At 37.8% G+C, this 19,082-nt stretch overlaps 1 protein-coding gene across 3 annotated transcripts in view; it reads left to right on the top strand.

The window, feature by feature from the left end:
- The first annotated feature begins 1,734 nt into the window (after positions 1-1,734).
- tasp1 (taspase, threonine aspartase, 1) overlaps positions 1,735-19,082 on the top strand; it is a 31,813-nt gene continuing 14,465 nt past the window's right edge. For 2 of the 3 annotated variants that reach the window (XM_023278028.3, XM_023278029.3), the window contains exons 1-10: positions 1,735-1,917; positions 2,581-2,785; positions 3,753-3,820; positions 7,011-7,079; positions 8,782-8,902; positions 9,778-9,862; positions 9,938-10,017; positions 10,171-10,277; positions 13,449-13,568; positions 15,585-15,663. In XM_023278028.3, the coding sequence (XP_023133796.1) occupies positions 2,623-2,785; positions 3,753-3,820; positions 7,011-7,079; positions 8,782-8,902; positions 9,778-9,862; positions 9,938-10,017; positions 10,171-10,277; positions 13,449-13,568; positions 15,585-15,663 (892 nt within the window). In that variant the 5' untranslated portion in view covers positions 1,735-1,917; positions 2,581-2,622. The other variant, XM_035951797.2, reaches the window with a different exon arrangement.

Here is a 19,082-nt window from a genome sequence, read left to right on the forward strand (position 1 = left end):
AAACCACTTGTTTCTGTTTTAATCATTTTTCAGCAATAATCAAAGTCATAAAGAGGGAAATAAGTTGTAAAAATATAATGTGGACATAAGCCTTGGTTTCCTCACTGTCTACAGTCAATGGTCTGCAGACATGCTGACCTGGAGGGAAAACAAAGGCGTAATTATTAACATTTACGATCATTGTACTCAGTCTGAGGGTATTATGTATGTTGGCTCACTGGAAGTGCCACGGGGACACATAAATGCTGAGCTGTCATTGAGAATATGAGGTACACCGACTCAATTCATGTTATAACAAGATAGCCAGCCAACTGTGAAAATGTAAGTTGTGCAAATGTTATCACAGTCATTCAGTCATGAGAAATTAAATACGTTTAACTAAGATCTGTCACAGAATTTTCACACAAATCAGTGCAACTTGTCTCAACTGACAAACCAGACTCACAACTTAATGTAGTATTATGGCTGACAACCACAGTAATACTGTAAGGTGCAATTCCCTAGGCTTCTCCTTAAATGTAGTTCATTATATTTGTAATTTAAATTCTAAAAACACAGGCCTTTCTTTTTGTTAAACTTAAAGTAGATCAGTTACTGAAGTGTTTTAACACAAAGTATTATATTAACGGTGACAGCATTCTTTCACGTTTTATGAAATATATGACAGAAAATCAAGGCAGTTTACAAATGTCCTGTCAAACCTTAATATAAACCTAACAGAACCCCTCACATATTACAATTCAAGAACAAATCCCCACTTTGTTGTACATTGTTTCCTTATTCAGCTACTTGGGAGGCAAGCTACATGCTTTCTCAGTGTGGTCTATTATAATGATATCAGTACAGGTACCTAAAAAATAGAAAGCTTTGAAAACTGCTCATAACATACTCTGCAAATCATCCAGGAAAACATATTGTTCTGAGTTAACGCAATAAAACACAAACAATTATATATATTTCTTCATGCCCTCAGCACCATAAACACATACTGTATCCATTTGCCTCCAACACAATATGGAGTTTTCAAATAATATTTAGACCACTGTGACCACATTTTTCTCTTCCTTTGCAGTTCTTTGTGGAGCCGTACTGCGTTTCTTTATTAAGATTGAAATTGACAACTGTATTCCTGTTCATTAAGCAGCAAGATGACTGTGCTCTCATTGTCTCACAATTCTCTTTTCTTAGACATTGACGAGTCATGATTTAGTTTGGATTATCTATTATCTATTACTATATACAATGCACAAAAAAAGAAAAGATGGTGACTCAAAATATGTTCTGACTATCAAATCTGAATAAAGAAATGCTGAAATCTTCATAGATGTATTCATTAAATATTAATTTATTATGTTAAATGTTTAATTGATTAATTCAAGCCCAACAGTCAGTTAACTGGCTTTGGCTATAGTGTAAAATCATGGCAGTCTGTTTATCAGAGTCTCATCTGAAATAATAAAAAGAAAACAAAAAGAAAATAATTTTATAATAGTTTTCTTTTTGTGTCAACCCGGGTATATGCATTTATGATGCATTTTTCTTTCTTTCTTTCTTTCTTTCTTTCTTTCTTTCTTTCTTTCTTTCTTTCTTTCTTTCTTTCTTTCTTTCTTTCTAACAGCACCAGTAACTGCGCTTTTCTCTTTTTTTCTCCTCCAATATTATTTCGTGCTTTTTCGTCCACGTGCACCAGTGTTTGCACTGCACGCGCTTCCTTAGCAACGTGTATCTGAACCAGGAAGTACTTGTGCCTGCTTTAGCTAACTTGCTATGGCTAGCACAGAGGAATGAAAGTGTGACAACAAAGTTTGTCCTAATTACATTTATGAGCTCAGCTAGTGTTCATGTTTATTAGACGCATGTCGGGTAACGTCGTGCTTAGCGGGCACTGCTATCGCTGATAGGAGAGGAGGGAAAACTGTAAGTTGGGACTGTTTTGTTGGTGTGTTAGCCAGCTGGTGGCTAACAAGCTAACGAAAACACAAGACTGCTAGCTTGACTAGAAATAACTTACCTACCCTCATGTGCCTGTCATGTGCTTTTATTCATCAAACAGGCACGTAACGTTAAGTGAATAGCGCCAGTTTGATAACACGAACTTGAAACTGACGTTTGTAACGATATGTTAACAAGAGCAGTTGTTTGGAAAGTTACTGATAACGTAAACTTACGTTAACGAGATGGGTAGTGTCTTTATGTTACGTGCAATCTTTGATCTTTGATTATGGATCGAGACTATGGATGTCACGTCTTTGATAACTACAAGATAAATGTTAAGTGCATTGTTGTTTTATTCGAGTTAGTACTTGAATTTTCTTTAACTCTGATCACTGATGATGGTGAGTGGATAGCGAAAGTTGATTTGTTATTAATGCATGTATTGGAAGGACTCGGAATGTGCATATACTTTGTCGCTGTAACTGTAGTGTTGGTACAATAATAGTGCCGTTTGTCTAGGTGGTTCATGATTGAGAGCCATTCTGCTTTGTAAGAGGCTCTGCATATTGTCCATCACTAACGTTAAAATCTTTTGCTATGTATTATTCCTGAATGGTAATGCTTGTATCCCCTCTCCTGTCACAGGTGTGCCATCAAAATGATTAATATACCACTGTCTGATAGGCAATGATAGGCTTGTCAAGTTATGCAGGGGTTATGGACAGTCTAATGAATTCTGCTGAAGAGCAGCAAGCCTCCTCTCCCCTGACCAACTCTTGGTCCAAAATACAGGAATCAAGCAAGAATCAGAAGCCGAAAGGTGTTGGCGGATTTGTTTTAGTGCATGCAGGTAAGAACACATCGTACTTAACAAGCAGAATTAGGGAAACACAGTTTATAGTATTTATTACTGGAATTGGTGCATCCATCGTGCATTGTAATGTTACTCATCTAAATATACATTGAACAAAAAAACAGCATGCAAATCATCATCCTTTTTGTTATTTAGAGTAAAAGTTAAAAATCTCATGTCTGTTGTTATGATTGGGAAAGCGTTAAAATTAAGCCAATTGTGCACCAAATATTTTTGATCTGTTCAACTGGTGACAAGTCCTCCACTATTAAGGTAATCCCCATGCAGGTGTCAGGTGTGGCTTTAAAAGACAATGACCAGATGGCATGACCAGTACACAGACCCTCCTTTGACCAGTGATTATAAAAGACTACCTTTAAATGCAGATGTATTCAAATGCCACAATGCCACAGATGAAAGAGAAAGATGAGAACAGTCCATTTGCATCCTGTATGTCATCTAGGGACATAGTCAGACACTTGAATGTCTGCAACTCTACCATTTGTTGTTTAAAAAATTGTGTCAGACTGCTCTGGATGGACGTATCCCACAAAATGTCGGCCAGCTTCATCGAGCCCTGCGAGAGGAGTGGGACAGCATTCCGAAATCCAATAACAACAACCTCATAACTCTGTGTGTCACAGATGTGTGGCACTATGTAACGCAAATGGTGGAAATACTTGTTACTGACTTGCGATTTCTGATCTATGATTCCACTTTTGATCTCGTCGGAATCATTACCAATGTTGTGTGTACTTTGTTGTTTCATAATGTTGATCAGATGTAGAGATGTCGTGAGTTGGAGCAACAAAATACTCATTCCCTTATGTTAAAAAGAATGGAAAGAATGTAATAAAATATTATATGCTGTGTTTATACTTTAGTTCAATATATTTTCCTTCTTTGAGAAAGCCAACTATCTCTTTATGAATGGTCAATACATTTTTCTGTTTTTTCCTTTTAGGAGCTGGATACCATTCAGAATCTAAGGCCAAGGAGTACAAGCATGTGTGCAAGAGAGCCTGCCAGCGAGTAAGTTTACTTTATAAGCATTACCATAGCAAACTGCATGATTATATTGTCTGTAAAAAGTTTTCACCCCCCTTGGAAATTTTCCCCTTTTGTTTCTTTGCAACATTGAATTGTGTCGATTTAATTTGGATTTTTGTAAAGAGTTTTTTTTTTTCTTTTAAAGCCCCTTTATGTCAAAGTGAAAACAGATTTCTGCAGCGTAAAGTCGATTAATTAAAAATGTAAAATTTAAAATAGATGACTGCATAATTATTCACCCCCTTGAAGTCAGCATTTAGTAGGTGCCAGTCACTGGGGAATCAGTACTACTTGCTGTAATGATGCACATAGAGAAAATAGCACTCTAAGAAACTCATTGAAAAGGTTTTTGAAAAGCGTAAGTCAGGCGATGGAGACAATACCTTCCAAGTCAGTGAATATGCCTTGAAGTAGAATTAAATCCATCATTAAGAAATATGGCACATGTGAAAATGTGCCTAGAGCCAGCCATCCTAAAAATCTGAGTGGCTACACATATAAGTGACCAGTGAGGGAGGCCACCAAGACGCCTATGAGTCCTCTGAAGAGTTGCAGGCTTCAGCAGCTGAAATTGGAGAGACTGTGCATGCAAGAACTGTTGAATGTTCTTCTCCAGTTTCAGCTTTATGGGAGAGTGGCAAAGAGATAGCCACTGTTGAAAAAAGCTCAGCTAGAGGAGAATTATTACTCCACCAAGGAATGCGGTGGAGTTATGTGATGATCACCGTACGTTACTCAAAACTGGACAAACGGATTAGGATGACATTTTCAGGGAAGGTCAGAAATGACACAGGGACCACCTAATTAGATTTTGCAGTGATGCAGCTTATAGTCTGGATCCACGGATTTGTTAAGGATTTCTGTATCATTGCAGGATAGCTGAACAGCGCTACTGTCACTAGGACAACAACTGAATGCTACGTCAGCTGCCTACTGACGATCACAGGATTGAGATCCTACTACAAATCCACCCCTGCGAACTTATCTGTCGGAAATTACAAAGCGACTGAGCAGCTTTGGTGGAGTACTGCACTCGCTGAGTGCTTTTCTTGTTATTTTTTTTGATCTGATGAGACAAAAAATGTAGCTTTTTGGCCCTCAGACTAGACACTATGTTTGGCAGACAGCAAACACTGCACAACGTCACAAACACACAATCCACACTTTGAAGCATGGTGGTGGGAGCATCATGTGGGGATGCTTGTGAGCAGCAGGCCCTAGAACGTAAAAAGCTAGAAGGTAAAGTGAATGCAGCAAAGTATAGAGAAATCCTGGAGGACAACCTGATGCAGTCTGCAAGAAAACTGCAACTTGGGAAAAGACTTATTTTATAGCAAGACAATGACCCGAAGCAACTGAGAATCTGTGGTTAGACTTGTAAAGGGTTGTTCACTCATGATTGAGTGAACAACACTGAATGCTGGAAATGCGACCAAAGATGCATTACTAAATAATGACTTGAAAGGGGTGAATACTCAAGCAGTTACCTATTTTAACTTTTATATCTTTAATCATTGACACTAATTTGTAGAAACTTGTTTTCACTTTACCATGAAAGCCATATCGAATCCTTGAATCTTCAAGGGAGACGAAGACTTTCTATAGCTATTGTATTTGTGCAAACAAGCAACATAACTTTGTAATGTCAACATTATCAATCTTAGTTTTTATGGAATGGTAGCAAAAGTGTTTTTTTTTTAATCTGAATAATTTGGGATTTGATAATATTTACTTTGCTAAATAAATTTTGAATGCAAAGCAACAGCTGATTGACAGTGTTCACAAAATAGCATTTCAGGGCTTTTTTCAACAATGTAAAGGCTAAGCTATAAAAACTATGTTGGTGCTGAGAAGATCTTAGGCCAAAATATTTTGCTAAGACCCCTGTAGAAACCAGACAATGCATGTTATTTTATGTATGCGATTAATATAGTAATATGTCAATAATAAGAATGCTTTCATCCATACATGTAGTCAACCGATTTAGTCCATCTACTGGTTTGCAGTTTAGTTGCTCTGACTTGTTTTTAATTGTGGCAACTAAAAACTGTCAAATATTATATATGCAAGTCTTATAAGCAAACATCCCTCACTACATTTCTGCACATGATGATGTTTGGCTTGTTCTATCAATGGATCCAATGTCTTCAAAAAGTGTTAAGGCTCCCTGTTTTTTAATATTAAACTGCCTTATTTAGAACACAGAATGTTTTGCAAACTTGCATCTTTTTTTTTTTGGAATAATCCTTATCTTCAAAAAAAAAAGATATTGAGGATTTTCTTGAGGTTTGTTAATTTTGGATCAGGTTGGGTGGGGAACATCTGTGAACAGCTGCGATTCTGTGTATTTTCAGTGGGATTCCAATTTGTTTTTGGCTGTACCATTCAAGCACTTTAAAGCTGTTGTTTTGAAGTCGTTCCAGTTTTCGTTTGGCAGCATTAAGACCATTTGTTCATGGAGGAGAAGTCTTTGTTTTTTAGCATTTTAACTCAGGTTCCTTTCAAGAATGTACTTACACTTTGTTTTCATTCATTGCTCCTTCCATCCTTGCTGAAACCCAAAACACATCCACCGCTATTACTTACAATAAGTACAGTGTTAGATGGGTAATGAGGTGTGCCTAGTTTCCACAGGATGCCGTACTTTGCATTACAGATAAATTGTTCATTTTTTAAATGGGTCTTTTGCTCGCATGCCAACGATCATTTCTGTCAATGTTAAAACTTTGAGTGCTTCCTGTGTTCTTTTTCTCACATATGCAGAAAGGCAACATGCTATGTGATATGAATGGTTTTGTGGAAAAATGGAAATCAGGATTTATCTGACTGAATATATGTTTTATGTGATGAAATAGAAAAAAATGATGCACCACGTATGGAGTAGAAATAACTGCTTATACTTTAGAGCTACAACTAATGATGAATTCTATTATTTAGTCTATTGATTAATTCAGTATTTGGTCTGTAAAATGAAAATAGAGAAAAATCTATGTTTCTGGAAGCCCAAACGTGTTTTCTCCCCAGCCCAAAGATACTCACTTTACTGTTTACTGTAAGTAAAGAGACCAGATCATATTGATTTTAAACAAGCTAGAATCAGAGAAGCTAGATCTTATATGCCTAAAAACTACTCAAACTGATATCCACTGGTTGTGTTTTGCTTTTTTTTCAGGCTGTGGACCAGCTCAAAGCTGGGGCACTTGCAGTGGAAGCAGTGGCTGCAGCGCTGGTTGAACTTGAGGTTGGTTGATTATGATCCTGGGTTTATGATAAAGTCACCTTTTATTAACTCAGTGTTTGGTAGCACCTCATCTACATCATGCAGAACAATTATTCTTTCGGCCCAGATGGGACTCTAAAGGACAGCATCCAAAAAACCTTCAGAAAAACCTTCAGTGAGGACAAAAAATGTTCTTCAGCATGTGTATGTGTTTATCCAAGACAGCTTCATTCTGCTCCAGCTTCAGATGCATGTGTGCACATCCCGCTGGATGATCATAGAGTGGTTTTCCTCAGTACAGGCTTGGAATAAAGATTCTGATGAACTCTGTGCAGTTTCAAAATAGACAGAGAAATGCAGATGGCAAGCACTTGCGTTTTTAAGGCAGATATACCATATACACTAGTGTATATTTACAACTTCATGTTTTCTATGAAAACTCACACTTTTATTCAAGGGTTTTCTAATCATCAGTTAAACTTTCAACATGATTAGCTAACACAATGTAGCATTAGAGCGCAGGAGTGATGGTTGCTGGAAATGTTCCTCTGTACCCCTATGTAGATATTCCATTAAAAATCTGCTGTTTCCAGCTAGAATAGTCATTTATCACATTAACAATGTCAAGACTGTATTTCTGATTAATGTTATCTTCGTTGAAAAAAAATTGCTTTTCTTTCAAAAAAAGGGTATTTCTAAGTGACCTTAAGCTTTTGAATGGTAGTGTGCATGCAGTACATGCAATGCCTACAACCCCTAGCAAAAATTATGGAATCACCACTCTTGGAGGATGTTCATTCAATTGTTTTATTTTGTAGAAAAAAAGAAAACTACAGACATGCTACAAAACTATTTTTATTCAGGATGCCAGCCTTCTGGCCTTACGAAACATGTTGTCAGTCAGTAGTCAGTCACAACTGCTTTTTTAGATTAAGCAGAGGAAAAAAAATCAAACAACTGAATGAAAATTTTGAGTGGTGATTCCATAATTTTTGCCAGGGGTTGTAAAGAGCAGTCACCCTCCTTATAAGTTTTCTTCATTTAGTGCTTTTTGGCATTGAATTGTGGTTGACAAAAATGTACAAAAAATACGATTTCATGCCAGATTGAAAATAGATTTCTACAGAGTAATGTCAATTAATTCAAATTATAAAATGTAAAATACATGATTGGGGTAGTATTTACCCCTTTTAAATTGAATATGGGGAAATCCTATTCCACTCTGGCCATGACCCATATGTAAAGATAGATATAATACTTGCAATTATGAAAGTGAAAAATTACAAAGGAAAAGCTATTTAGCAGCTAAGTTTCTTAGAAAGAAACCCATTAACAACTAAAAATAGAGTGAAATCTCTGATGTACTCTCTGATTGTGTTACAGAAAGTAAATCCTAAGCAGCAATTTTGGTTGGTAATATTGCAAAATGTTAGTATGTCTTTATATCTTGTCTTCTCTCTGTTCCTCATCCTGTGTTCAAATTTGGTTGGTCATTGTTTTCTTTAGCAGAGTTATTTCAAAGTAGTTTTTAAGGCCTAGTATTTAACCCAAAAAAAAGCACATTCTGCTGGGTTATTATATAAGATACGGTAAGCTAGTGACCCTTTTTTGCCATGGTTCAACTGAAAAAAGAATGACTTGTCCTCACCATATGAACATGGACAATATGACTCATCACGGATATTGTTTTATCCCTGAGTCTGTATGTTTTAATTGTTCTCAGGACTCTCCATTTACAAATGCTGGCATGGGCTCCAACCTTAATTTGTCGGGGGAAATTGAATGTGATGCCAGTATCATGGATGGAAAGTCACTGCATTTTGGCGCCGTAGGAGCCATTAGTGGTGAGTTACTGCACATGTGTTGATACTTATGTAATACGGTGATGTTGCCGTGGCCCTGAAGTTCACTCACCTGGACCAAAGAGTCAAACCTTTATCACTTATACATTTTACCTACTTACTGTCTCAGAGCAACTGCCATCGTAAATCCCTATGCTGTGGGACCACCCATTTTTTTCCTGAGAGGACAACCAAAAAGTGCTATTAATATGAACAGCTCAGTATACTTGCAGAGTGTTTTCCTTGAAGGCTTTCAACAAAAGAGTTTTATTTTCTTTTTTTTTTTTTTTTTTGCAAGAGTTCATAATGTATTCCAAACAACATCCAGAAGGTGAAAGCGGGCATTTAACATGTAGTCCAAAAGACAACAGATTGTTTTTGTTACCACATCTGCACGATGTTAACCATGTAATTTGTACATGATGAATGAAACTTGTTTGGCTTAGATATAAAATGTGTACCAGCCAACCTGTGCTTTTCATAAGCTCTCAGAATACTGCAAGATGTGCTTAAATAGGCTTCAATCAGCCCAGTGTTCATAGCTGTGCCTCTATAACAATGGCAGAAAAATGGGCAACACATTTTATTAAATTTAGTGAACATATCTGTGAAAATAAACAAAATAAAGTTTGATAAACACAACGTCAACACAGATTTTTACAAATAATCAAAACTGTACGCTATTCAGCTGTCCTATGAAATCTGACTGGCAGAAAAAAAAATGTTTTGAAAACTCTTATTTAATTCCATTATTTCTCCATTATGTGCTATGTTTTGCGTAATCTAATTACGAGTTCAGTATCTTGATTTGTTTCCGCTGAAATACCATCATTTTAACTGAACTGCCAGCTCTGTGATAATTCTGACTTTTCCTTCAGGTATTAAGAACCCAGTCTTAGTTGCAAACCGTCTACTGAGTGAAGCACAGAAAGGGAAACTATCAGCTGGCAGAATACCACCCTGGTGATTATCATGGTTAATAATTAATGTTGCTTTAATATGACTATTTCCACTTGTTAATTTTTTTTCTTTTGTCAGCTTTTTAGTGGGGCGAGGAGCACATGATTGGGCAGTCAGCCATGGGATACCACCTTGCCCTTCAGAGAAAATGGCCACCAGTGAGTACTCTTGCACTGATTCTCAAATATCCATTATCTAAGAAATTTGTTTTCTGTAGTTGCAAAACTGACCTCAAATACTTAAAAAACATTTGGAAGACATGCATTGATTTATGTGGATGCAGTAGAACAAGAATATGTTGTTGCACCCAGAGTTCAGTTTGTCTGCATACAAGAGGAACAAGCGAAAGATGGAGCTGGCGGAGAAAATGGACACAGGACAAAATCAGACAAAGAAAAGACGGCAATCAAGTGAAAATGTAAGTGTGTTTTCAGTTGAAATACGAATGATCATTTTATTGGAAATAAGTGCATTCTTTCTCAGCTGAGAACGGGTCCCTTCCTGTTGATTTAGAGGTAGTTTTCCTCAGTGAACAAATCCTGTTCTTTCTTCATCCTACAGTTGCTATAAAGGTGTTGAGATATGACTAGGGGCATCATTTGTGCTCAACAAAATCCTCAGAAAATTAGACGTTTCAGAAATCTGTTGTTGATGAAACATTAAAATCCATGCAGCCTAAACTACAATTAAATTCACAAGTTTATACCATTTAATAACCAATGCCAAAGTGATACTGTGCCTGCATGTGACAATACCCACTTCACTCCTGCCCCATCCGATTTCACAAAGTTTTCCTCAGAACCTTAGAACTATCAACAGCACAGGACACGAAATGCTCAACAGCACTTAGGAAATGTTTTTGTGGCTGTTAGTTGTGACACACTTACACAAACTGCCTAGTTACAGGCCAAAGCAAGAAGAGAACACACACTACTGTTCAAAAGTTTTAGAAATGTCCTTATTTTTGAAAGAAAAGCATTTTGTTCAGTGAAGATAACATTAAATCAATCAGAAATCCAGTCTAGACATTGTTAATGTGGTAAATGACTATTGTAGCTGGAAACGGCTGCTGGAATATCTCCATGGGGTACAGAGGTCCATGTCTAGTGACCATCACTCCTGTATTCTAATGCTATACTGTGTTAGCTAATGGTGTTGAAAGGCTAATTGATGATTAGAAAACCCTTGTGCAATTATGTTAGCACATGAATAAAAGTGTGAGTTTTCGTGGAAAACATGAAATTGTCTGGGTGACCCCAAACTTTTGAACGGTCATGTAGGTATCCTAACTTAAAATGCAAACCCTGATCTCAGTACGATGATAAAAGCAGAATAAAACACCTGGTTGTATTAAGTTGGCAGGTTTTGTTACTCACTGATCTAGTAGAAACAATGCCATGAATGTTTGTTTTGAACCCTCTCGGTAACTCTCTGCATTGAATGAATTCTTGTCTGAGCTTTACTTGTATTTATTTTACCTCAGTGTCTGTCCATCTCTCTTTTCGTTTTCTTTACATCTTGTGGCAACAGGGCTGTTTTTCTTGTGCTAGGAAGGGTGTCTACAGTTGTTCTTGTTCTGTAAATTGAGACTTCTTTGTCCCGAATGATTTTGGACACAACAGTAGATGGGATTGTTTGGGGACAGCGAGCCATATAGGAAACCAGTCTAAATGCTGATGCTGTCATAATTCTTTGGCCGCTACGTAGTGCAAATGGCATTTCATTCATATCGGTTCAATTCAAAATGCATGCGACTACATCACTTGGTCTACTGAGACTATCAATACCAATGGAAGTTACATGGTCCATAAATCAGGTTTTCGTTCATGCAGCTTTGTGTGCAGATTCTAAACCAGCAGTCATGCATGAGAATATATGGCGTCAAACTGAATTAAAAAGGCAGGAAATTAAAATTGCAATTTGGTGTTCTTTCTTTTGTTTGTTTGTTGTCTTACAAGGAAGCACTTGTAGGAGACTTCACAACCAGGACATCAAGACAAATTCTGTTAGATACAATTTCACGTTCTCACTGAGTTATCAAAGGAAATGGCATTACTGGGTTGTACAGACAGTTCCAAGAAAGGATTAGGGTGTTGACAGGAGTTAGTGCAGAGTTTCATTGCCTTGAGCAGCACGACTAGAAAGTGGCCTCATGACGTTCCGAGCTGAAAGCATTTGAGAGCAAACTCATTCTGCTTTAAACTCACTAGAGCAGCACAGAATAGAGTGGGAAAGTTTATCTTGGTTCAGATGTGAATTGTGTTAAATGGAGTGAAACGCATAAATGGCCACGGCCTGATATGCTTCATTGGACTGGTTTTTGAATCGTATTATGGTTTATTTAGTTCAGTTACATCAATCCTCATTATTAATGATATATACATTAAAAGAAAGACTAACAACTGAGATGGTCTGTTTATTGATGTATGATTCAAAGATTGATTTTATTGTCAAATGGCCATTTCACTTAAAGACAGTTAAAACATTGACTTGTCCTCTGTTTTCATTTGTCTCTTGCATGTTTACTCCAAACTGCCTGACCTATTTAAGATTAATACATGGCTATTTGGTGCATTTGAACTTCCACTTAGTTGGAAACTGATACTTTAACAGTGGCTATTCGCAGGCATGCCATGTTCAGAATTTTACTGTATTTTACTTTACCTTTAATTTTTCCTCAGCTGCTGACATGTAAAGCCAATTAATAGGAAATAACCTCATTTTGTATCAAGACAGACTATTAGAGACGAGGTTCACCACAAAATATTATTGCAGCCTGGTTTTAATTTTCATACACGGTGTTCTTTTTATGCCTTTGCCTTTTTGCCAAGCAATAAAATCTTTCCATTCTTTGTTTTAGCGCAATATATGCACCTGTCTCTTGATGGTGTATAGTCAGAGTGTTGTTTAGAGAAATCTAAAGCGTATCAATACAATTCAAAAGATATCTTTGAGTTTTACAGTCATTATTTACTGTAGATTTTTCATTTAAAGACATTGATAAAGTATGACAGGATAGGCTTTGTAGCATCTCAGCATAGCTGGCTCTGGTTCTTTTTGGCCTCAGAAGCCTGGAGACTGGGCTGATTTAGGGGAGCACAAGACAGATGAGAAACACTGTTGTGTTGGTTTTTTTTTTACTTTGCCTTTTTAGTCCAAGGTTTAATCAAGATCTTCAGTTTCTGCTAGAAGTGGAGTCCTGATCGTGTATCATAATGCCAATTTGCACATTTACCCTGTAGAACTCTATTTATCATGCAGTCTGACTCATGATGGTTCACAAACAAATCACTTCCAACAAAAACTGCAATCAGGGAAGGAAGCAGCTGATTGAAATTACAGCAGCACTTTTTTTTAATGAAATATGAAGGGCACAGAAGAGTGATTCATAAATTCATGCAGTGCTGTCTTCATTTTGGCAATATTTTTAGTCAAGGATGACATCTGTGGTTCAGAATGTGAATGCTTGTATTCCTCCTCTTCTGTGTTGCCTGAAAATTTTACTTAAAAATTGTCACTTGAAGATGTTCATTTATGTAGTAGTTTCTTGTTTTCAGTTCATGTGACTCTTTTCCTTACTGTGATGTAGGAAAATGGCTCAGGGTGCCTCGACACAGTCGGAGCTGTTGTGGTCGACCTGGAAGGGAATGTAGCAGCAGCAGTGTCCAGCGGAGGTCTGGCTATGAAACATCCCGGCAGGGTTGGCCAGGTACTGAGATCCTCTTCTCCCTTTGGTCTGTCAAGTTTTTATTCACTTCTTTAAATGATATATTTGTATGTAACTTCATGAAAGATTAAACCTGTTTTTCGTTTGAGATGACTTCAACTGTAGACATGTCTTTTGTTAGATTTCTCTAATGGCCATACAGTTCTGTATTTAGAGAATGAAACTATTAGTATATACCTACATGTGCTTTCTGTCAAATTCTAATGATATGCTACTCGGAGTTACTGCAGCTAGTGCTCTTTTCCTTGCTTAAAGTATCTGAAATTTGATGAGAAAGATCTACCACCAAATTATTCCCAAAGTATGGACCTGTTGTTTGAGGATAATTTGATTTGACTTGTGAAATAATAAGTACAAATTATTTATATCGAATCATTTGGAGATCTTTCGAAGTCCTTTGGCAGACCTAAATCCATCCACAAGATTTTTTCTGAAGACCTCAGAAATCTCTTTAGATCTTGGCATGATGACACCTAACTCACTTCAGTAGCAAAGCGAACACCAGGCCCTCAATGTCAAAGGTTTAAATAAGACATGTTCCAGCTGTCACTCTATGTAGCCTTGATTGTACCCCCTTGTGGATGCAGACAGCTGTGCACCCAGCATATACTTAGTTGTTGTTTAGGGCTGCTTTCTAATTTCTTTATAGTCCACTAGTAGGACTCCTTTCCATAGTTGTGCAGTAGGTTGGCATCTATTTACTTGTACCTGTGGATGCAGAAAGCAGCAGTGGCCTCAGGAAGATCTAATCACTGGTGCAAAATCTGAAACCACTCATTTTAATTTTACAGATTTAAAAGTGTGTACTTACTTTTTCTATGCAAATTGAAATGCTGACAATTTCAGGTAGCAGTACGTACCAAATGCATGATTGGCTGCCTATTCAGCAACATACAGCAAACAGTTCAGAGTTTGTGAATATCTGCTGATGACAATGGAACATCCAACAGCTAAGGATCAAAACAGAGCTAAAAGTCCATTGTGTATTGGACTCTGTATTATTATTTCCCTACCCACTGAAGCAGATTGAGGAAATCCACTCATAGTGAAACTGGCAAGGTCATGGTGTTAATGTACACATTTGTCAGTCATTCCAGATACAGCTCATATGTTTACAAACATATAAGCTGCTTGAGATGTATGTGATTTGCTGTCGATGGAGCTAGTGAGAAAAATAATAGAGTTGGAGCGTAATGACTGATTTGTTTTTTGAGACGGGCGAGTGAAAGATGCCCGAATGTCAGAAACACTTTGCATTATAGATTTCCTTTTAGTGTTATCAAGTAGCTAGTCAGAAATGCAACACCAGTGGAAAGAATGAGGCTGGAAACAGTTCATTTCTTGCCAGCACATTAGCCACTAACAACTTAGGAGGAGATAATTTGCCAGGGTTCTGTGCTTTGGGAATTTTGATAGTTAAGTGGATCAATGCGCCTTTAGAAAGACTGAACGTAGCAGATTGGAGTTTTCAGCAAGCAGCTGTTACCAAAGAAGCCCCCTCAGCTTTGTATTCCCCATCTCTTGTGTTTCTCTTTGCTGTCGCTACTATTTGATGTAATTAATAGAACTAATCTAAACCCAGATATTGTAAATTAATGAGGCAACTTCTACGGATCAATTTAATTATATACTGGGCTCCGTTTTGTGATGTTAATGCAGAATCTAGTGAAACTATTTCATGCAGAAAGTCTTTTACTTTGAGCCATGAATTTCTATTAAAAGCAGCTTAACTGGAAAAAAACAACAACATGGGGCTAAAGTGAGTGAATGAATCGGTAGGATTTACTGCCTTCACCTAATCTTCACTCCCGATGTTAGGAAAGCTGAACCTCCGAGCAACAGAGCCGCGAGTATGGCCTGCTGTTCTGGAGTGGTTTAAGATGTAGAAATGTAACTTGGCTCACCTCAGCCCCCTGTACTGTAAGTTCATCATTGTATGATATTTATAGCGAAAATAAAAGAAAAAGCCTTTTTCATTTTCTTGTTCTGTTTTCTCAGGCTGCTCATTATGGATGCGGCTGCTGGGCTGAAAATGCTTGTAATATGAACCCTTACTCTACAGCAGTGAGTACCTCAGGTATACCAGCACCATCTCTACAACTGACTTTGCTGTTGTGCATGTGTGTGTTAGTGTGCATGTTTGTGTAACATTTCCTCTCGCTGTTACCGTTTACCACCAGCCTGCCTTTTGTTTTTGCGATGATATGAATCAGCCCCAGTGAGTCAAGTTTCAAAATGCCCGATAATACTTTCCAATGACCTCCAACCGTTCTTGCTGAGTGATTCTCATCAGTCACTTCCTCAACTGATTGAGTCATCATACTCTACTCTTTGTTAGTCAGCTGCATGCCAGGTGCATTGCAAAGCTCTGTGGATTTGCAGTGACATGTGACATGGGACACCTGTCGTAGATGTGATAGAAGGAGAGCTGATGGGAGTGCAGCATAAAAATGGAAAATTTGCAAAGTGCAGTCGTCTAGATTTAAATAATATCTTTGTGCATATAAATGACTGATGTTACACCTGTCAGTTACGTCAGCTGTACGATGCTGTATTTTTGTATCTTAATAAGAATTTCATGTTATGGTAACCATTTTAAAATAATATGCATATACACATGGTTTGAGAACAAGTAGCTAGCCATCATCAATTCTGGTTCAATTTATGTTTTAAGATGTTTTAAAATCATGAAATTTATTACTGTTTTTTTAATTTTCCAAATGACTGATGGTGGAATATTTAAGATTTGACAGTCTCTTAAATATTGTTCATACTTTGTCACTGAAAATCAGAGGTAATAAGGCAATAGGCCAGTTCTCTGGTATAATAAAGGCATTAAAATGATGAACAATTATAGAAAGTGCCCGGCAACTTCATCTGCAAAAATTACCTAAAATGACTGGATGAACTCACAGCTACAGCAGATAATGAAGCTCATTCCGGGATATTTTGCAGCTATAAGTACTTTGAAGGTTTTGTCTCTTCTCGTGAAAATAAGAGTATCAGGACAGAAAAGCAGCTCTTTAGAGCAACTGTTCTTATTAATAAAAGACAGACCTTCCATAGGGCTAAAGATGGCGACATGTACACTTGGCACAGCTTTATTTTGGATGGTAGAAATTGACTTAATGGAGTGATTGTCAGCTTAACCTTAACCCTCTAACACTATCCGTAAGCTCTGGCTCTTTAGGGCTTAAACTAATAAAGCCATTAGGACAAAGACATCCCTTCCTTTCAGGACCAATCTGCCAAGTTGAAAACAAGTTGCATTGTTCTTGGACATTTCTATACAACATAAACAGCCATGCCTTGATGTTTCCAAAAATGAGAGTATGTGCCTCTTATAGCTGAAGGCAACATTGCTGATTGTGAGCTGTCTGGTTTTGAATGTGAGGCTATATTAGTCCACTTCTTTAAGATGCGTAGACATCTGCGACATGGCTTCTGGGGAACATTAAAAACCTTTTGATGTGGATCTGTAGCCTAATGCATTTCAGTGCAGATGAGCTGATTCGATGAGACAGGCTGAAGCTTGAGTTGTATGTACTTGGACGACTAAGCATTTTGCACATTTTTACACTGCGCTAAAGCTCACTTGAATATATAATCCCCAGCAATTGCTGAGACATTTAGTGTGGTGAAACAACAAAGCAGTTATGCTAACCATTTATTTAACATTAACAGTGCTTAGGAGTTTATACTGATGTCATAACTATAGTTCTCAAAGCCCCAGTATGATATCTGCTCTTTAGAAGACCCACAATGTATACCTCTGTCTGGAAGTTCTGTAGGTCTCTGGTACATTTCACTGCAACAAAATAATGACAATAAACCGCTTTTATGTAGTATTACTTTTATGGCCACAACATTAAAACCACCTGCCAGATATTGTGTAGGTCCCCCATGTGCTGCCATCAGATCTGTCCCATGGAGGAATGGATTCCACAAGACCTCTGAACATGCCCTCTGGTATTAAGCGCCAAGTTGAAAGGTGGGGCCTCTGTGGATTAGACTTTTTTTCTCCCAGCACATCTCACAGATACTTGATGGGATTGAGATCTAGAGAATTTGGAGGCCAAGTGAGCACCTTTAACTCTCAGTCATGTTCATGAAACCATGCTTGAACATTCTTATCCTTGTGAAAGAGGCCTCTTCCATCAGGGAATACTATTCCTATGAAGAGGTACACATGCTTAGCGACAATGCATAGGTAGTTGATATGTGTCGACATAACATCCACATGAATAGCTTCACCCAAGATTTCCCAGCAGAATATTGCTCTTGAAGTCAACCTGTGCTCACCAGCTTACCTTCTTCCCATAGTTCTGCTGCAGCCTTCTGCCACCTTCTACCATTGCTCTATCACCCAGTTCTGATGCTTGCATGGGTCAGTATTGGAACTGTGACTAGTCTGGAATTTAAGCAAATTTATTTTTTGCAATCTGCGCTACAGCAGCTTTTCTGAGGGATCGGACAACATGTACCAGCCCTCGCTCCCCACGCTAATCAATGGGCTGTTGATGCTCATGACCCTGTTGTCACTTCATTGATTGGCCTTCTTTGGGCCACTGCACACTGGGATCATCCCATGAGACCTGCCACTTTGGAGATGCTCTGACCCAGATGTTGCAGTCATAATGTGACCTTGTCAAAGTCACTTAGATACTTGTACTTACCCTTGTACCCGGCCTTCAGCACATCACCTTCAAAAACTGGCTGGTCACTTGCTTCCTAAAAAATCTCACCTCTTTACAAGTGCCATTGTAAGGAGATCATCAGTACTGTTCACTACACCTGTCAGTGGTTTTAATGTTGTGGCTGTTAGGTGTATATTGTTAGCATCCTCGTGGTTTTGTAACTTTAATTTTGTTTGGTTCATTTATATCTATGACCAAGCAACATGCCAGGTTTGGTATTGAAGGTGTGTGTTGTCAACAACTTAAAGGTGATAGAGCCAGACGTAATTCAGTCGGTCTATCTTGTATTTGTTGCATTAACCAAGCAGTATAAGACTATTCTCTTCATAATCATCTTGTGTTTATCAATTATCTAAGTTGATGTAGTGTAGATGTTTTCTCTGTATGTATTTTTACCTCATCCTAGCCTCCTATATTGTGGCTTTGCCTTGATGTTACTTAAAAAACAGCCAGCCGTATGGGCTTTGAGAGCACAATGTGTGTTCCAGTACAACACCTGTTTTTAATTTCCTAACATGAAAGGCGTTCCCCCTAAAAGGAAACAGAAAAACAGTAATTTTCATCCTGACACACGGAGTATGATCCCGACCCTAAATGTCACTCGTTCTTCCTTTCACCTCACCAACACTTTGCTCATCCACACACCCTCCCTTTCCTTCCATTCTAGTCAGTTTTGTAATATGCAGCTCATGTGGGACTATGTTTTACTGCTTCATCTGACCTTTACTTTGCTGTGGCCAGTGAGAGAACAACTCACAAACTTCACTGTTTACCCTTGCTTCCGTTGGTTTCCGCATAC

The sequence above is a fragment of the Amphiprion ocellaris genome, chromosome 16 (genome assembly GCF_022539595.1).
Source record: "Amphiprion ocellaris isolate individual 3 ecotype Okinawa chromosome 16, ASM2253959v1, whole genome shotgun sequence".
Classification (NCBI taxonomy): Eukaryota; Metazoa; Chordata; class Actinopteri; family Pomacentridae; genus Amphiprion; species Amphiprion ocellaris.